Source organism: Protomyctophum bolini (genome assembly GCF_963924005.1).
Source record: "Protomyctophum bolini genome assembly, chromosome: 4".
NCBI lineage: Eukaryota > Metazoa > Chordata > Actinopteri > Myctophiformes > Myctophidae > Protomyctophum > Protomyctophum bolini.
The window spans coordinates 8,550,688-8,568,758 of record NC_137865.1 but is presented as its reverse complement, the minus strand read 5'-3'; the positions used below and the strand labels follow the sequence as shown (position 1 = coordinate 8,568,758).

General features: G+C 43.2%; 1 protein-coding gene across 3 annotated transcripts in view; it reads right to left on the bottom strand.

The window, feature by feature from the left end:
* Positions 1-1,695: 1,695 nt before the first annotated feature.
* LOC308314150 (GRAM domain-containing protein 4-like) overlaps positions 1,696-18,071 on the bottom strand; it is a 99,783-nt gene continuing 83,407 nt past the window's right edge. For 2 of the 3 annotated variants that reach the window (XM_080761592.1, XM_080761594.1), the window contains 9 exons: positions 17,443-17,514; positions 17,210-17,253; positions 16,679-16,788; positions 14,185-14,336; positions 12,345-12,495; positions 9,585-9,678; positions 9,021-9,114; positions 8,479-8,547; positions 1,696-6,988 (listed from right to left, as the gene is read on the bottom strand). In XM_080761592.1, the coding sequence (XP_080617718.1) occupies positions 6,866-6,988; positions 8,479-8,547; positions 9,021-9,114; positions 9,585-9,678; positions 12,345-12,495; positions 14,185-14,336; positions 16,679-16,788; positions 17,210-17,253; positions 17,443-17,514 (909 nt within the window). In that variant the 3' untranslated portion in view covers positions 1,696-6,865. The remainder of the gene's footprint in view (positions 6,989-8,478; positions 8,548-9,020; positions 9,115-9,584; positions 9,679-12,344; positions 12,496-14,184; positions 14,337-16,678; positions 16,789-17,209; positions 17,254-17,442; positions 17,515-18,071) is intronic. The other variant, XM_080761593.1, reaches the window with a different exon arrangement.

Sequence of the window (18,071 nt, the reverse complement as noted above, 5' to 3'; positions counted from 1 at the left end):
TTCACCTTGAATGAAGGTTTACCTTTCATTCTGAAACATGTAGCCTACTTTCTTTTTTTACGTTTAGGCATCAGTGCAGCATTTTTACGCCACCGGGTCAAATCCGGCGACCTTAGAACGAAAAATAGGGGGGCGGTTGTGGTTTGGGGTGAGCGCTCCGGTCCAACTGTTGTATTATTCCAACCTGAAAATGCAACAGTGTTATGTCAGTTGCACTCATGGGTCGACCAAGTCTAAGACCAAAGGGCCACCGAGCATACAGGCTTACGTAACTTACTGTAAAAGTCAAGTGGAAGGCAGAGAGTCCATCACAACTACAGAACAAAGACAACGGTGACAGATTATAGTTACGGTTATCATTATAGGTTTAGTGCTCGACGACCCTTATAGTCAGTCTGACTGCAGTGGTTGATATACATGATCCATTAATTCATGGCTTCCGATCCCCGCAATCATCAGAGATCAGCACTGATAGTAACAGAAAATGCCAGATTAAACCAACATCAGATCATAATAGTACAGTTCTGGTCACCATTATTGGCTATATGACATTATTTTTTAAGTAGCATAGGCCTATATCATGTAGTCTACTGTAATAGCTCCTGGTGAAAAAAAACACTGTGCAGCTGTCCTGGAACAATATGGAGCGACGGTTTCACTGTGTAACCATAGACTGCACTCCAAACCACTTGAACCCCAGCAGGTTATTGGTTGGGTAGCCTATAGCCTCCAAACTGTTCTTGTAATCATCTCAAAACACTGGTTCTCAACCTGGGCTGGGGCCCACTGGTGGTCCAGGAGGATATTTCAGTGGGCACTATCCCCACTATTTACACTCAATGGCAGATTTCAGCTCTCCAATGATTTTCAGTTGGATTGAAATCAAGACTCATTGCTGGCAGTTTAAATCTCTATGTGCTCAAAAACGGCCAGGAACATTGCCATTAGCACTGGAGAGTGGAGACTGGCAGGTTTAATGCCACTCTAGAGGAAGAGAGATACTGGTGGTTCTGTGATCTTGGTGAAATTGAAAATGAGATCCACTTTCTGTTTTACTGTTCTAAATATGGTGACATGAGAGAAGTATTTGTTAATAAGATGTCTTATCTGTACGGATTTCCTTGAGTCAGATGACCATGAAAAAATGTAGTTTGCCCCCAGAATAGGCATTGAAACCTCTTATCTCCATTATTATTAGGGCTTTGTGTTTTGTTCCTATAATGAACTAGTTTTAAAACTTAATAGATTAATAAGAATGACATTTATGATGTCTCTGAAACAGAGTTGCATATCTCTGCTGTCGGGAAGTATCTACAAAATATTCATTTTTCAGAAGATTTAAAACCCTATATTTTGAAAACAAAGCAATACTGCCTCAGCAAAGTTGGTGTTGCAAATTTATATATTGTCAATTACTAGTTAAGGTTTTGTCCGAAGCACTTTTTTTTAAACCAACACACAGATGGGTGTTCAATATATAGCACTGATTTATGAAAAAATCTTAACCCTCAAAAATTGGTGGTTTCCTCCACACAGAAACTATATTCTATTTAAAACTGCAGTATTGGGTTTAGCTGGTATAAATTACGACTTTTTGCCTGCTAGGTCATATTTTCTAATTCTTTGAAATTAAAATAAACATATTTTATTTGTATTACTCCAGGCAGCCTATTAAAAAATTCTGATGATACAAGCTCGGTACATTTCAATTTATTACTGAAGATATTGTAGCCTACTGGTTATACAAAAGAAATGCCAATAATGGTTGGAGACCAGTACTGTACAAAAAAAACATGGCTTCTATTGAATCATTAGAAAACCAAAACTTGTGCGTTTCAACAATTCTGAGCGATAAAGAAACGTACATGTTGGCCATCTTAGCTGTAGGCATCTTCAACAAAAACTAAAACAAAAAAAATCATGAAACATACATTTCAGACAAGAATCAGTCAGAAACAAACAAATTAAACAATTAAAATCTATTATAGCAGGGTGCTGAAATAATGTTAATTTATGGCACAGTTGTCATTCTCCCTATAAAGGGAATCAAACTGGCCTCAAACAGTGACCTTCTGTAAACATTACATTTTCTAACAGAAAACGGCAACAAAAAAATATATTTGGCAAATATAAGACTATCACACCATTAGTACATTCTGTGCCTTCGAAGGAACGGCATCAAATGGGCCTCAAAAGGCTCAGTTCAGTGTTAATTACCGTGGGCAGATAAACACAGGATAAAGCACAGCTTTGCTAATTAGCTAGTTAACTTTTTTTCCCCCTCAAACCAGCAGTAGAGGGTGTAACCTGAAGTTTACAAGTACTCATTTGGTTTGACACTAAAGGGGGGTTTGTTAATACCTTTGAATTACAGTCTTTTCCCTGGGGTACGCTTTCATGTGGATAGACTTAAACACATCATGACACTTTGGTACAGGTGTGGGTTGTGCAGTTAACTTGTCATGGCATACTTAACTCCAATAGTTACTCCATGCAATTATGATTAAACAAAAAATACTCCTCATTGACAATGTCTGGTGAAAAAGGACTCAAAATCACTTTTAGCACAACAAACAAACGCAAAAGTAGATCTTCAAGGTCAAATTTTCGAGCTTGCAGATCTGCTACTTCTGTGTGACATTGTAGTATGATCAAGTAGGGCGTTCATTTAGTTGAAACCGGTTTCACCATACAATGTACAGTTAGTCAATGATGACTTAATGATGAATTTTTGGATCATCAATTTCCAATCAGCGGAGCAACTATTAAATGTATCTCGCCAGTATTTGGAGATACATCGCATGCCAAGAAAACAATAACCTAAACCTCTACCAAAGCATAATTCTGCTCTGACCTGACCACCAAATAGATGACCATCCCAAGGAGGCGCTGTGAGAAACAAGTTAAAGCAAAAAGGACTAAGCATCTGGTTAACATTAAATCTCCTCCGAAATGCATCGTTGAACATTCATATACAGTACTGCATGTCCAGCACCGCCATAGATCGCTCTCATACATCGTTACTGACAAAGAAAGGTACCATACACTACAATGTAGAATGCTGATGACAAAAAAAAGAAGAAATTACACTCATTTTGATTGACTTCAAGTTTTTACAAAAGTCCTATGTGAAATGCATAACAGCTCTTTAAGACACAGTTAACATATATCAATGCTTAATTCTAATTCTTAAACATTTCCATGTACAAATGGAAACTACAAAACAAATCGTATGTAGACAAAGGCCTATAATATCGGTGCAAAGGTACTGACCTGGAGCCTCTAATGATCCAACATGGATTCCGCCTCAGAAAATAATAAAAATCACTAACATCTTAATCTTGTGTGCTGTGCTGAAAAGACAACTCATGTCGCTCTTCAGCAAATCTAGGCAGATTTTCTTTGTTTCAATCACCATTTTTCCTTGATATTGGGGCTCAAGACTTAAAACTCCTGAAACAACAGGGGGGGAAAAAATAATAATCGTAGGAATTTTATGAAAACTACTACATTTCTCTTTTTTTGTTTTTAAATAACACCTTAAAAGTCAACAGTGGTGCACGTTCCCTTTAACTTTTCGCATACATAACTCCAGGTGTCAGTTTAGGAAACTGTTGCTGACCATCCATCCATCCACCAAGCCGTTTCACAAGAAAAATACCAGCTTTTTCTCCAGCCTGATCCATGCATTTCAGTCAGATTACGACTCTTCTGCATTATAACTCAGATTGCACAATTTATTAACTACTTAAAGTAAGCCCTATGTTTATACTTCGTCATACGATTTTGTCACGTCAAAAACAGCCAAACTACGAGTTTACAGCTCGCCGACGGCCTATTCTTGCCTCTAGTGACACTGAAAGTGGTTAAAGTAGACAGACAGAAAGAAACACTGCACATTCATTCATTCATTTTTGGGAACATATTCATTTTCGGCTCATTTATCCAAGAGATTATTCTCTTTTTTTTTTGTCAGTTGAGATATTTTGTGTCAGTAAAGGCTCAAGTCAAGACATTCAATAACTTTAGTGATACACGTTTTGACTTCCGTGTCGTATTGTAATGTAGGTGTATAGCTTTTAACATTTTAGACAATTAATATTTCATTAGTGTTGGAATGAATCGACTCCATCCCTGAAAGTTCCATTGTCATACTTGAGAGTCAGTGTCGTCAAACTGAAAATATTTGAGCTGAGGAGTAGCAATGAATGCATCAACTACAAGCTGTTTTTGGGGCAGATAATAATAATAAACCCGGGAAAGCATCCGTGTAATTTTAGATTTTAGCGTTGGCTATTCCAAAATAGCAGATTCACAAGCTCACAGATCGTCACTTCGTGCCACACTGTGACCTTCTGCTAGCTTTTTAACATTTTTGAAAAATCTTGAAAGTGTGAGAACTACCAATTTAGAAGGCATTTGTAGAATCGGCCTCAGGTCTTAATGGGGAAAAATACTCCTAATGTGCCAGTTGTGAACCTAGTATAAATCTATAGTACAGTGTGTGGCTGTTCTTCTGAACACTGAACGCTGCTGTTCTGGAGCACCTGTTAGCCCGCTACTCCATTTGCTTCTTCAAACATTTCTATGGACTCTTTTTGAGTGTAAACCCAAAGAAACCTTCTTTCACGTTTCTTTATTTTTTTCCCCTCCATTCTAACCAGAACCAGGGAGGTAAAAATAAATAAATAAATAATTATAATTAAAAACAAGTGAAAATGGGCTGGTCTCACAAGGCCTGTATGTGAGCTTTTCTTCATATTTTTGGAAAACATTTTTGAAAGTACAAAGTTCCGGGGTTCCAAGAGGAAGTTTAGCGCTGCTATCTCCTGAGCAGCACGGCGCAAATAAGGTTCCGAGAACCGTGTTTGAAACCTAGCCGTGTAGCGCAATGGAAACAAATCCAACGCGCGTGAAACATGTTCACATGGCACGACACCGTTCACTTAGCTATTGAAGTTGAGAAGAGCCGTATAGGTTTTGCAGCTGGTGATGCACGGGATCACCTGCTGTGCCAGTTGACAGGATACATTTAAGAAGACGCTTGTGCTGTTTTGAAACCTGACAGGGTCCCAGCCTTATTCAAAAAATTTACAAAAAACACAAAACGGAACCTGTGGGACAACTGTTAATAACAACAACCAACAGTGATAGTGGCGTTCATATCTAGAATTATGTGCCATTTCCCGTCACAACAGTGGGGATATTCTCCTACTGCACACGTACGTACATTAGAATGTTTGAAGTTAGTCAAGTTACTAAAAAAATAACGAATACCACCGATTATTATTATAGGATTATTTCCACGTATGCCTTCCAGTGACCTTCCTAAGAGTGAGAAAAAACCTCACTTTGCACCCTCTAGTGCCACAATGTGGCGTTCCGTGCAAAATTGCTTGAGAAATGACTGCGACAGAATTGCGACAGAGAGGCATTGAGAGGGACCTCATACATTACTGTATTATGCTCTAGAAATAATTCTCACTTGAATGCAGACGGTCGTTCTACACAGAGCATTAGCCTCTACCCCTTCATAGTGAGTCTACAGGTTGTAAAACGAGGCACATCAAGGATAAAGATTGGTTTATATCTAGTTTCCCGTTGGCAGCTACTTAAAGGAGTTCACCCGAGAAATAACGTTCTGGAATGTTTTACAAACTAAAACTCTCTACCACTGGGTATAGGTAAACCATTGAAATAAAGTCATTTCTTGGGTGAACTACTCCTTCAACTTGGACGTGCCTCGGCCACGTAAAACAACATGTAAACTCCCACCACGTTTAGTGATAATCCACAACGCCGACTGGAGTCGCCTTATCTCTACTCCTGTAGACATATAGATAACGCACGGCTAAATGAAAGGCAGTGGTGTACGCCATCTGTTCCTAACGAGGCCACAGAAAGACTGGAGGGCTTTCATGAACGTGAACAAACATAAACAAACAAACGAACACAAGGCGTAATGTGCGTGTATATATAGCAAGTGAAATACTAAAACAATTTGGAAAACGTTGTAAAGACATAGTAATACCAAAGGCAGACGCAGTGAGGGCTGCAAAGGACGCGCACACACACACTACTTTGAATGACAGGTGGCTAAAGCCAGAGAGATGGATGGAGAGCCAGCCTCCATCCCATAGTTCAGTCTACACAGCAGTGTTTAAAAGAGATGCTGCTACCTATCTACCGCCCTCCCACACACACACACACACACACACACACACACACACACGGTCAACCAGACAAACACAAGCAAATACACGCACATACTGATTGTGTGCAAGCAGGCGAGCACACGCACGCACGCACACACTCACTCACACACACACGCACGCACACACACAAAATACCCAACAGGTTATCATCAACATCATCATCCGTGTGTCGTTTTCTAGGAACCATCCTTACAAGCCTGGAGAAGGAGCTGCTCCTCCTCCTCCTCGTCCTTCCTCCCTCCCACCTCCTCAGCGCTTCGAGGAGGTCCGTGGGGGAGAAAGGTCTACGTGTTCCTGGTTGACACTACGGGATCTACCGGCCGCTGGCCTCGGGTCAGCTAGTTTTGATTGTTATACAACGAGAAAGTTCGATGGCGAAACGAACGCGGCGTGGGCGGCCCCGTCCCTCGTCACCGTGCGCCCCCAAACTACTACGGTAGAGTCGCTACTGGTGAAGGCAGTTCATTCTGGTGCGCACCGAAAGAAGAAGAGGTCACCTTTGTTTTCCGTACAAAAAAAAAGCAGCCGCTATAGACTTAGGTGGTGCTAGAAGTGGAGCGAGTTTTTTTTTTACTACTGATGGAGAAAAGCAGCCGTTTCGCCAGTCGTATTGGGTGGTGTGGTGTTGGCAGCGGGTTGCTCGTCTCCTCCTAGGTCTCCGTGCTGCTGCTGCTGGCGCTGGCCACCGTGGTCATGGTCAGGATCTTCATGTACTGCGTGAAGATGGCTTCAAAGGCCTCGTCCCGGTGGATCATGGCGCCAAACACCAAAGGCTGAGAGGGAGAGAGAGAGAGAGAGAGAGTCAAGAGATATTTGTCACACAAACATTCGCGATGAATGATTTCATTGTGTTTTTTTCCTCCTTCACCAGCAGCGATGCGATTTCTAAAATCCAGCTCCGTTGAGCCTCCATTATAACCACGATTTTCAAAGCGCCGTATCTCCAAAGGTTAGAGAGCTGTCCACGGTGAGCCGGCGCGCACCCGACGATCGTAAATCATTTGTGATTTTCGTATCGCAGAGAAAATGTAGCTGGTTGTTCTGCTAGCTAAAGGCTGTGGGCTGTGTTGTGTGGTGTCGCTCCACTTCCAGGAAGCCCCCACCTTCCTGTTTAACCCGGAAGGACAACAAGCGCCATAGAGTGGGCCTGGACGGGCGGCCCCTGGGGCAGTACAACCATGCTAACACTAGGGGCAGCAAAGGAGTTAATATGCCTATTATTGATTGATAATGTACATTGAGTACTGTATTGTATCGTTGTTATATCACTGTATCGCTGTATATAGAGGGTATGTGCATGCTTAAAGTGAATGGCACATCGAGTGGCAAAGCAACAGGCAAAGTGAGTTTAACATTGTTTAATGTTGTTTAATGCAATCAGGCAGGACTTTTCTGTTTGGATGTATGGGCCGTCAAGGCCAGGAAGTAGTTTTTTGCCAGTAGGCGTTCCTGCATAACTTCCTGGTTTGATGATGATGTCACGCGCATACCCTCTATTGTAACATCTGTATCGTTTCTTGTTTCTGTCTTGGTTTTTTTGTTGGCAATATTTGCATCAGAAAGAGACAGAAGGGAGAGAGAAACATCGGGTAGAGGACAAACAGGAGACAGTAGTGTGGAAATGTCAACCACAAAGCAAGAGAGCTGTCACATTTGACGTGCCATCAGACGATAACAGCTCCACAACACTTCTCACAAAATCTGACGAGCAAAGCAGAACGACTCGAAGAAGTAGACTTCGAAGGTTTCTTTTTCTTGTCTGCAGTAGTAAAGCCCATGGATCAAACCAAGGCTGCATGGAGCCTAAGTTAGGCTCCATCACACACCTGAGAACGACCGTGAACAGCAGACCTGCATACCTGCACAGTATGGATCGGATTGACTGATACTGCTATACATAAAATTATATATAATACTTGTAATACTGGGCAATATAGATCTGCATATATGGAGCCGGCCAGCAACTCTACATCTGACCTCACTGACACCACCAGATTAATAGTTTAACTCCTGCATCTCAACTGTGCCGTATTAAGAAGATCTGTTGTCTCAGTGCGACCTCCGTCGCTTACTCGCCCTTAGGGTGTCTTACTGGTATTATGTAATTAAAGTCATCATAATCAAGTCGTCAACTTTTCCTTGCACAGAAGAATTGCAGCGTGACTGCAGAAGGAGTACGGTATTAGCCAATGTTATATGAATAATATTATTGTGATATTTTTATAAAGTCCTACACATGCTCCCATGAGGGCCAACCTCCTACCTTCTGTGTGGATGGAGTTGCTATAGAGATACCCATTCCAGAACCAGGCAACACGGACAAGACTTTATACTGTGGCATCATGGGAGAAAAAGGAGAGAACAGAACATGTTATTTATCATTTAAGCATTTAGAAATAGAAATAATAATAATATCTGGGATTCATATAGCTCTTTTCTAAGTACTCAAAGACACTTTACATGCTATTATTGGTGCCTTTTAGTCTATTCTCACCAATAGACTTTACAATGTAGCCCCCCATAGGATCTATAATGAGTTGCAGCTTGGTAAAAGGAATGAAGTTTCGGTGCTTGAAGGTAAATAGTTCGGACGTCTGCTTGAAAATCCCTGCCGAAGCTCGAATCCTAAAAACAGGGCTCGGGGACAGCCTTAATTGGCACACACCGATGCACTTAACATTGATTATGTGTTTTGGCCAACAACTAGCGTCGTTGATCCAGCAAGTTTGCCTTCCATGCCTGTCTGAACTAAGTAAACCTACACAAGAGGATACAAACAGCCAAAAAACAGCCAAAAAAACGTACCTTCTGAATATCTGTGATGTCGATCAATTTGATAACTTTGTTCTTCTTGGTTGAGCCAGATCTGGAGGAACTGGAGCTTTCAAAGCACAGGTAGCTGGTAGAGATACAACAGTAGAGACGCAACAGCAAGGTTTAGCAGTAAATAAACCAGAGGAGAATCATGACAGCAAGGTTTAGCAGTAAACACAATGATTAATAAACCAGCGCAGTCGTTCTTCAGGCTGCGGCCCCAACAATGTTTCATTTCCGCACTGTTGACAGTGTAAAATGTAAATGGTTGTTTCTAATCAATGCATTATTGTTTTAAGCACATCAAAGGCTCTTTGGCGGGGCACAAGTGTGCCCGCAGATCTCCACTTAGCTCCACTTGTACTACACCCTGACTGATGTTGTGCTGGCATTATTCCTTTTAGTTTAATTCTAAATGCCTGGCAGTAGCCACTTAATCCAGTCTCTGTGTGTGTGTGTGTGTGTGTGTGTGTGTGTGTGCATGTCATCACTTGTTGTGCTTCGTTGTGGTTGGTTTGAGATGGAACAGCTTGCAGAAGCTAATGAGAGGCTTACTTCTCCGTGACAAAGAGCACTCCGTTGCGGATGTAGTCTGTGGGCATCTTTCTGTCCCGGTTGATGAGACAGCATCGCCAGCCGTTCTCGCACACTGCGGGAAGGAGGAGAAGTTTAATACAACGAGCTGTAAATGTACTAGGCTGCATAAAGACTGGCGTGCATATTCGTCAAGAGATTTGGTGTAGAGGGGGGGAAAAGAGCGGAAGTTCAGAGCCAACTCAGGCCAGTGAGGCCACATTTGCCAAGTAGCACTTGCCCTGCAAAGACTACCATTAAACCTGACAGGTTCATTTGTTGACCTGGCTAAACCTATAGTTTGTATAGTTTCAATGTACATATTATTTATTTTTTATATTATACTGTTTAGACTGATGATAAGTTCTTAGTTTACTATTTCTATGCATTTGATGTGTTACCTCGTGTTTTCCTTTCTTATTGTAAATCTGGAATAACTTTAGAGAGCGTCTGCCAAATGCCTAAACTGTAAATTGTTATAGTGGGGACTTTTCTGTTTGGATGTATGGGCTGTCGAGGCCAGGAAGTATTTTTCTGGCCACTCAGTAGGCGTTCCCGCATAACATCCGGGTATGATGATGTTGTCACGCATGCCCTCTATTGACAGGTTCTTTAACCAATCAGATTTCGAGTTTGCCCTGCTGGGCGTTGTCTTTCACGTGCCAGGGCACTCTAGCTGGCCTAGTGGCCTACCTCCTCCTGACCTTAACATCTTGCTTGCATTCCATCGTTGGGGGAATTTGTCCAATGACAAAAAAGAACCGGCTTATTTCAAAAACTTCTGCGAGTTAGTAGGCGAGTTAGTAGACAGACAAACCTGAGACAAACAAACGCACAAATAAACGTAAAATGGCTGAAGGGTTTGTGGTGAAGTTACAGGGAAAGCCTTTTTCAAGAAGGACTTTTCATGAAAAGCTGGACATTATAAAAAAAAAGAGCTACCTCTGACAAAGCAAGAAAAGGGATTTGTCCGACATTTGGCTTACGGGATCGCTGACACATTCTAAATTATTTTGCTGGGAATGCATGTTATTTTCAACTGACAGACATGGTGTTTGGAACCACGCCTTGCCTTACCAAGGCAGCAAACAAACCAGAATACAGCAGGACACCTGCAAGCAACAGTGATGATGAAAACTTTTGGGCAGACCGGGGTGGATCTACGACTAGATGAGCAAGAAAGAAGGGGAACAACGAAAAAGTTAAGAAAAACAGGGAAATAGCGAAGAGACTGATCGACAGTGTCATCTTCCTGGGGAAACAAGAGTTCCCGTTTCGGAGACACGATGAAAGCAAGGAATCTACGAACAAGGGCAATTAGGTCGAGCTGCTTCAGTTTCTAGCGGAATATGACAACGAGTGTTTACTGGAACTTCAGGGAAGATCCAAAACGATCTGATTAATGCCATAGCTGAAGTGATGGGAGATAAATATAAAAAAGCAGATAAAAGCAGCACCCTTTATCGCAGTTATGGTGGATGAAACGACAGACGCAAGTGATGCAGCACAGCTTGCACTAATGGTTCGTTATGTGACAGATCCTGGTGTCAAGGAACGGTTTGTCAGGTCTGATGATGTCACGAGTGGTAAGCTCATTGTACCCATCACATTACTGGAGGAACATGGATAAGGTCGTGGCACAGTGGCCTGGGCCGTGGCTCAGTGGTGCAGGCACCTTGGCCGGCAGCCCAAGTCTGGTAGTGTGCCGCAGGTTCGACTCCCGACTGTTACTGTAGGATGGCACGGCCGTTATGGCCTCTGGGTTAAACGGTGTGCAAGAGGGCTCCCCAGGCTTTTTTTATCCATTGCTATGCCCATAGATAGACTTCATTTAGTTCTGTACCAGGGATCATCGAAGCTTAGGGAATGCAAGGCACGCAGCTTCTAGATGACATTTGTCAGAGACGCCTGCCTCACGTTGCACCGGCAAGGTGGAATCTTCGACCTCACACGGCTTAAAACAGAGCTCACAGTGATGTATGCTGTGACTGATTTTGCAGGCAAAACCCCTGCTGACCTCCTCGTTTTCCTTCAGGAGAAGGATCTATGTAAAAGTCTGCATCAGCTTTATAAACCGACATGTTTGGCAGTGACACTTCCAGTATCCACAGCCTCTGTAGAGCGGCCGTTTTATTTTTCCACAGGACGGGCTCGACTCTCAGTGCTGGCCTATATGGCAATTTAAAGGGACCTTTTTATTGAAAGCGCACAGGACTGCAAAAACGAGTTATTGAACTTTTTCTAAAGGAAGGATGATCAGCCATGGTAAGTTTAATGGATCTTTAAACACATGCTGTGCCTTATTGTTGATTGATCGTTTAATAGCCTATGGTTGTTGTTGGTATGTTGTTGTATGATGCCATCAGTGTGTGTGGCCGAGTCTCAAGTTCAGTTCCCGCCTGGACTTGCATGTGCTGTTTGGATCGTGCACGCGCGCGTGCGTGCGAGCGACAGTCCTGGACGGTCTAGAAGGCCCGGTTAATTTCACTACCTCCCGCCACTGGAATATAGACATATTCACTGTAACTTACTAAAAAGCTTTTTACTGCACTTTTAATAAAAATAATAAAAATAATAAACAAAAACATGAGCAGGCTGCATGCAAGATAGATACAATTCTGGCCATGAGTTCCAACTGTACTTGGTACGCTCTGTTTTTCACTCTACACAAGATCTCTTGTGTATTGGCATGCTGGGGTTACAAAATAATGGTTAGAACAATGCAGTTCCAACTCCCCCCACCTGGTAGAGGGCGCTCATTCTCAGACAGGTTGAAGACTTCGTGGAAAGCCGATTTCTTGGTGCTGTACGCCCGGCCCGCGTCGTCCTCTCGACCGACGCCCAGTGGAATGCCGGCCGCCAGGCTGCCCCGCGCCATGGAGGGAGTCACCTGCTGGGGACAGGAAGGGGGGGCACGGGAAGGTTAGGATTCTTCTGGAGGCCACAGTTATGTGGGAAACATACTATAATTCCACTATAATTCATTTTATGTGCAGAATCTTCATTTGGGGTACTGTACATACGGAAATAATATAATTATGCTTTCTGAATCCATATGCATTTCTTGGAAAGATGGAGAGTAAAAACCAAGCTACAGTTTTTTGACATTATAAAAGCCAATCTTATGCCTTATATAAAGCCAATGAAATACCCATGAATTAGACAGCGCTCAAACAAACGTAGATTATCAAATGAAGACATTGGAAGACAGGACTACTGCTTGACTGTTGCAATGCTTTGTGTGTGACCATGGTTTCAGACTAAAACAAACTACATCTACTTCACTAGCTACACTACAATACACACTGCTAGCTCTGAAATCACCTTACCTTGAATTAAGCCCAGTTCAAACACATACACACACAGTCACGCACACACCAAAATGAAGAAATAAATCTGTAAAATGGACCAAAATATTCCCGATTCTCCTTTTGAACCAAATTTTGGATACAAATGCCATTGCATTTAATTCGAATTAAACATTTTTGGCAGAGGGAGAGAGGCACATATTTTGATCCTTCACAGAGACACTTGTACACGATAACCATTTGTGTACGCAGTGTCTCTCTCTCTCTCACACACACACACACACACACACACACACACACACACACGCACACATAGGCTGTGTCAAAGCAAAGGGCACACTGGGAGGACCATACCTTTTCAAAGCCAGAAAGCTGAGAGAGGGAAACACAACAACTCATGTGATTGGAACCAAAAGAAACAGAAATAAAAAAGCCCCACTGGTGTCACTGTCAGTGAATATACTTTACAACGAGAGCACACAAAACACACACACACACTTGTGAGGATATCAACATTTAGGACAGAATTCTTTGCCTTTACCCCTGTTTCTCCCCAATTTAGTCGTTATGCGCATAGAGTAACAAAAGGATAGAGACCCCCCCCCCCCCGCTATTAATTTCAATAGAAGTTGCTCAGTGGCGTTTTGAAGCACCCGGAAGACTGCCGGAAGTACAATTATAACTCAATGCCTTGAGTGAGCGGAAGTTTAGCCTAGCTGACGCCATTCCACATTTCGCCAATAGGTGGTGGCAGCTTCAACGTTGGATAGCCTTACTGGGGGCTTGGTTTTGCCCCATTCCTCCCCACATACATTCCTGTGCTGTCACTGCTGTCGTATCCTACTGACTCACCTACCAGTGAGGAGCCCCCACCGGGAGAACGCAGAAGAGCCTTCGTTCTAATCCTCCCACCCAACAGTCCCTGCTGACAGGCTCTGCCCCCAGAAGAATAGAGCATCGCAGCCCCCGAAGAGCAGCTCGCTCGTTGTTCTGAAAGGTTCTACGATTGTTCTGCGATGCTCTATACATGCAGAGACATCCTCCCCGAACAAGGGCCAAATGTGTTCGTACAGATGCTCGACAGTCTATATACGAAAAATACTTTTACCACCTCGCCACCAGAGCGCCTTGAATCAATGGACGTTTTAATAGATTTTGAAATGTTTTACCGTAAAACAGCTGAACGCACGCCATGCACACACACACACGCGCGCGCGCGCGCTCACTCGCGCACTCACGCATGCATGCACGCACGCACGCACACGCAGGCTCACCCGTCTGGCCAGCATGGCGTTGGTGCCCTTCAGCTGGGGGTCTGTGGGCAGGTTGGTCCAGATGATGTGTGGGGTGTCATACTTGTCCCTCAGCTTGGGGCAGCTCTTGAAGATGAAGTCGATGACGAAGAACTTGATGCCCGCATACAGCCCTGCATGGGAGGAGGAGGAGGAGGAGGAAAGCAGGTCGAATCAATTTGCTGGATTATAAAAAAAGATCAATGCCTCTGATAAAAGATGAAGAAGCACTAGGAGGGTCCGTGACTCGAGTATGGTAAACAGGTGCTCTTTGGTAAGGGTTTAGTTTCAGGACAAGAGTTCTAAATTCATAATTCAAGCACCATACCACTGATCGTTAAAACTTAATGAGTGTCGCCAATGACCCAGGGATCTGTTGTGCCGGTGAAAATTTGGTCGGCTCAACGGTTGTCCAGCATCAGAAATCCACTTATGTATGTATCCGTCTGTCTGTCTGTCTGTCTGTCTGTCTGTCTGTCTGTCTGCGTCCACAGAAATCGGCTTCCCCAATTGGCCAAACCCAACCGACCGCATTCACAGATCAGCCAAGCTTTGGATCATGTTTAGTGTCACTGTACTAATTGCAGTTACATGATTTATTTTTCATACCCATCCTGGCATAATAAACTAGCCTCTATGATACTAATGGGTCACACACTGGCTAATCTGATAAATGGGTACAATGAGTTCTCTGCCCACAAGTACAACGGATATTGTATAACCAGATAATGGCATGTATTATTGCATTTCCCAGCTTGCGTTGTCCCCCCACTTACATCTTGTCTCGCGGAGGTCTGTGCCTGACGGGCACGGGAAACGCTGTCTCATGACAACCGGCTCAGTTATCAGCCCATCATCTTATTAGATATGAATGCTAATTCACAAGCTATATTCAACTTTCGTTTTTGGTGTTGTTTTCGGTTATTTTCGGTAGTATAAACGAGGCTAATAATTAGTAAATATTACCCTGGAAACTAGACAAATCGGCAACAGGAAAATAAAAACTCCCTGGGGAGATTGGTCTGGCACTCCTCAGTTTGATTTACATTTCGCTCACCCCAGAGTTGTGGGTGACCAAGCAGAGCCCACTATTCAAAGAGACTGTTTTAGCTGTGACGTTGGAATCAGTTTGTTACCACCCCTGGGAAATAAATCCTCCACACCAAAGTTCCAGACTAATATCTACACAGTGATATTACAGTAGTCTGGCCATGCCAGGCCAGGTTAATATAGCATCACAATCATTTAGACAAACTTTAACGATATTTATAAATTTGTTTTGACAATTGGAACTCTTTTGCTGCCAACTTGTGGCCACAGATGGCGGTTAGCTTTACTAAAATAATAATTAGAAGTGTGGGGGTCTTCTAATCCGTCTGGGGGTCTTTGGCACGAACCACTGGTTAATTTACTGTTCGTAATGTTCGACACGGCACAGCCTCGTAGATCAGCTATTTTCGGTGCAGCTAAATATAAGTAAGCCTCATCCTGTATCCCTTTGCGCACATGAGCCAGCTCTGTCTGGGGGATGCCGAGGTGTTCCCAGATCCCTCCAGCTGGTCCAGGGTCTGCCATGTGGCACGCTGCTCGAGTCCATCCAGCTGGACAGGCCTGGAAAAACCCTCCCTGGGGAAGCGGCCAAGACACACCAGAACCACGTCCTGTCTACAGCTCTACACTAAGGAGCAGCGGCTCTCGGCTGTCACCAGGCTGGTCTTGGACCTACCAGTGAATTGTCCCTTTTGCAGACTAGGTGTTTGAACATGCCACACGCTGATACACGGCACCGTAATGTCGTGTACAACACACTGATATTCCTCTTGCGCCTTAAAGGGTTAGTCCAGATGTTTGGACTTAAAGCTGTAGAAAATACTTGCCATTAAATATAGTAGTGGTTGAAAAGATTGCTTGAGTGGGATATTTCTGGTCTGGTTTTTCTGAATATTAATAGTTTCCAAAACAAAAACAAAAACAAGCGCTTGAAATAATAAGAGGGAAATATCACCGCTCCGTGTGTAACAGCTTAGCCAACTTAAACAGATCAGGATGCGGGGATCGTCCGTTGTGCATGGGTTGCAGCTCTGGAGAATGTCCACTTCAACAAGCCAGAGTCTATGCCACTTTTACGGACTAAACGTATCAAACAAACGCGGTGAGAATTGAGGGACTGGCTTCCTCGTCCACACACACACAGGTCCAATGCTGAACGTCTCTCTATCGCTCTGTCTTGTCTGTCTGTCTCCACACTCGCACACCAGGCGCAATCAACGGGGCATTTAAAACAGGCGGTTGTCAGGGGTGAGTGACGGGTGTCTTAACCACTAGACCAAAGGGATATCCCTATGGACCGGGGGAGATATTAGACCTCCAGACCATCAGGCAGGGGCTCTGAGCCACACACACACAGGTCGAGAATCACATCCACACACACGCATAAGGTACGGTAAGTACAGTGAGTGGCGTGCACGTGGCCTACCCATCATGAAGCCCACTAGCTTGTACGGCAGCACGCAGGACGTGATGAAGACGATCCACAGGCCGATGTACAGCTTCTGGGTGATCTCTGGCTGCACCCACATGAACAGACTGGAGAACACACACACACACACACACACACACACACACACACACAGCAAGTGTTAGAATATAATAAAAAGAGTTTAAGGACATGGGGCTAAGTATGTGCTATACAGTTGGAGGGGGTACAGCATTGTGTTAAACAGAGCTATGTCACAATGCGTTGTTAATACACGTTATATATATATATATTCAGCGTAAATATTTTGAGACAAATAGCAGCAATCTTTTGCAGTAGCAGCAATTTTCTCTAAACTATTTGAATACCGGTAGTCTATAATAGATTTCAAATGCACATGCGCAAAAGACGGGTAAACCAAAGACAAAAGCATCTGAGAAATATTTGATAATGACTTATTAGCGGATGATAAGCAATGTTCGTTAGCACACACTCCCACATTCATTAGAGTAAAAGGAGACATTGACTCACTTCTTGATTTTCTCAAGGACATTGGACATCTTCCCAAACAGGTTCTGGTCGAAGGAAGAGTAAAAAAAAAACATGTTTGAAAAGTAGTGAAGAGTTAAGCTTGCCAGTGTTCACGGCCCACCCATCTGACCACTTAACTAAGTGTCAGTCCTCAAAAAGGAAGATTCCAGGCTAGTGAACACAGCCGAAACTAAACGTCAGTTCACGTCACCATCCATAGGCTCACAGCTCACCTGGGCCTTCTGCGCTACATCAAGTACCAACTGAAACTTCTCCGAAACCGTCAGGTCTTCTTTGGGTGGCTCCTGTCAAACAGACACATGTAGTTATTGGACCTACAGTAGTAAAGGGGACCATACCTCCAACCACTGCAGATGCACTAGTTACATTGCATCAGGATATTTCACTTCCAAACATGTTTGGGGTCATTTTAATGATGTACTCTGGCTTTTGTGTTTCACCCCAGTTTTTAAGATGCTTGATTCAGTATTTAGTTTCCCTTCCTATACGAACCCATTGTAACTTCAAACTCCATTTGAACCATGTTAGAAAAAAAAGAAGAAAAAAACACAGTCCCAGCCCAATTACAAGGACAATATCAGGTGCCAGAACCAAGGACAGGTGTTTTCAATAAATCCATCATGGTTAAAATGGAGTTTGAAGTTTGTATAGATATTAATATGAAATGAATCAAGAAACTTAAGAACGGTCTGGGGTGAAACACAAAAGTCAGAGTTAAATCATGTTAAAATGACCCCAAACATGTTTGAAAGTGAAATATCCACAATTCTTTATTTTCTATCAACCCCATGAAGCCTTGAATTCATGGAGATTCTCTTTTGGTTTTGTCACATTCCTGAGC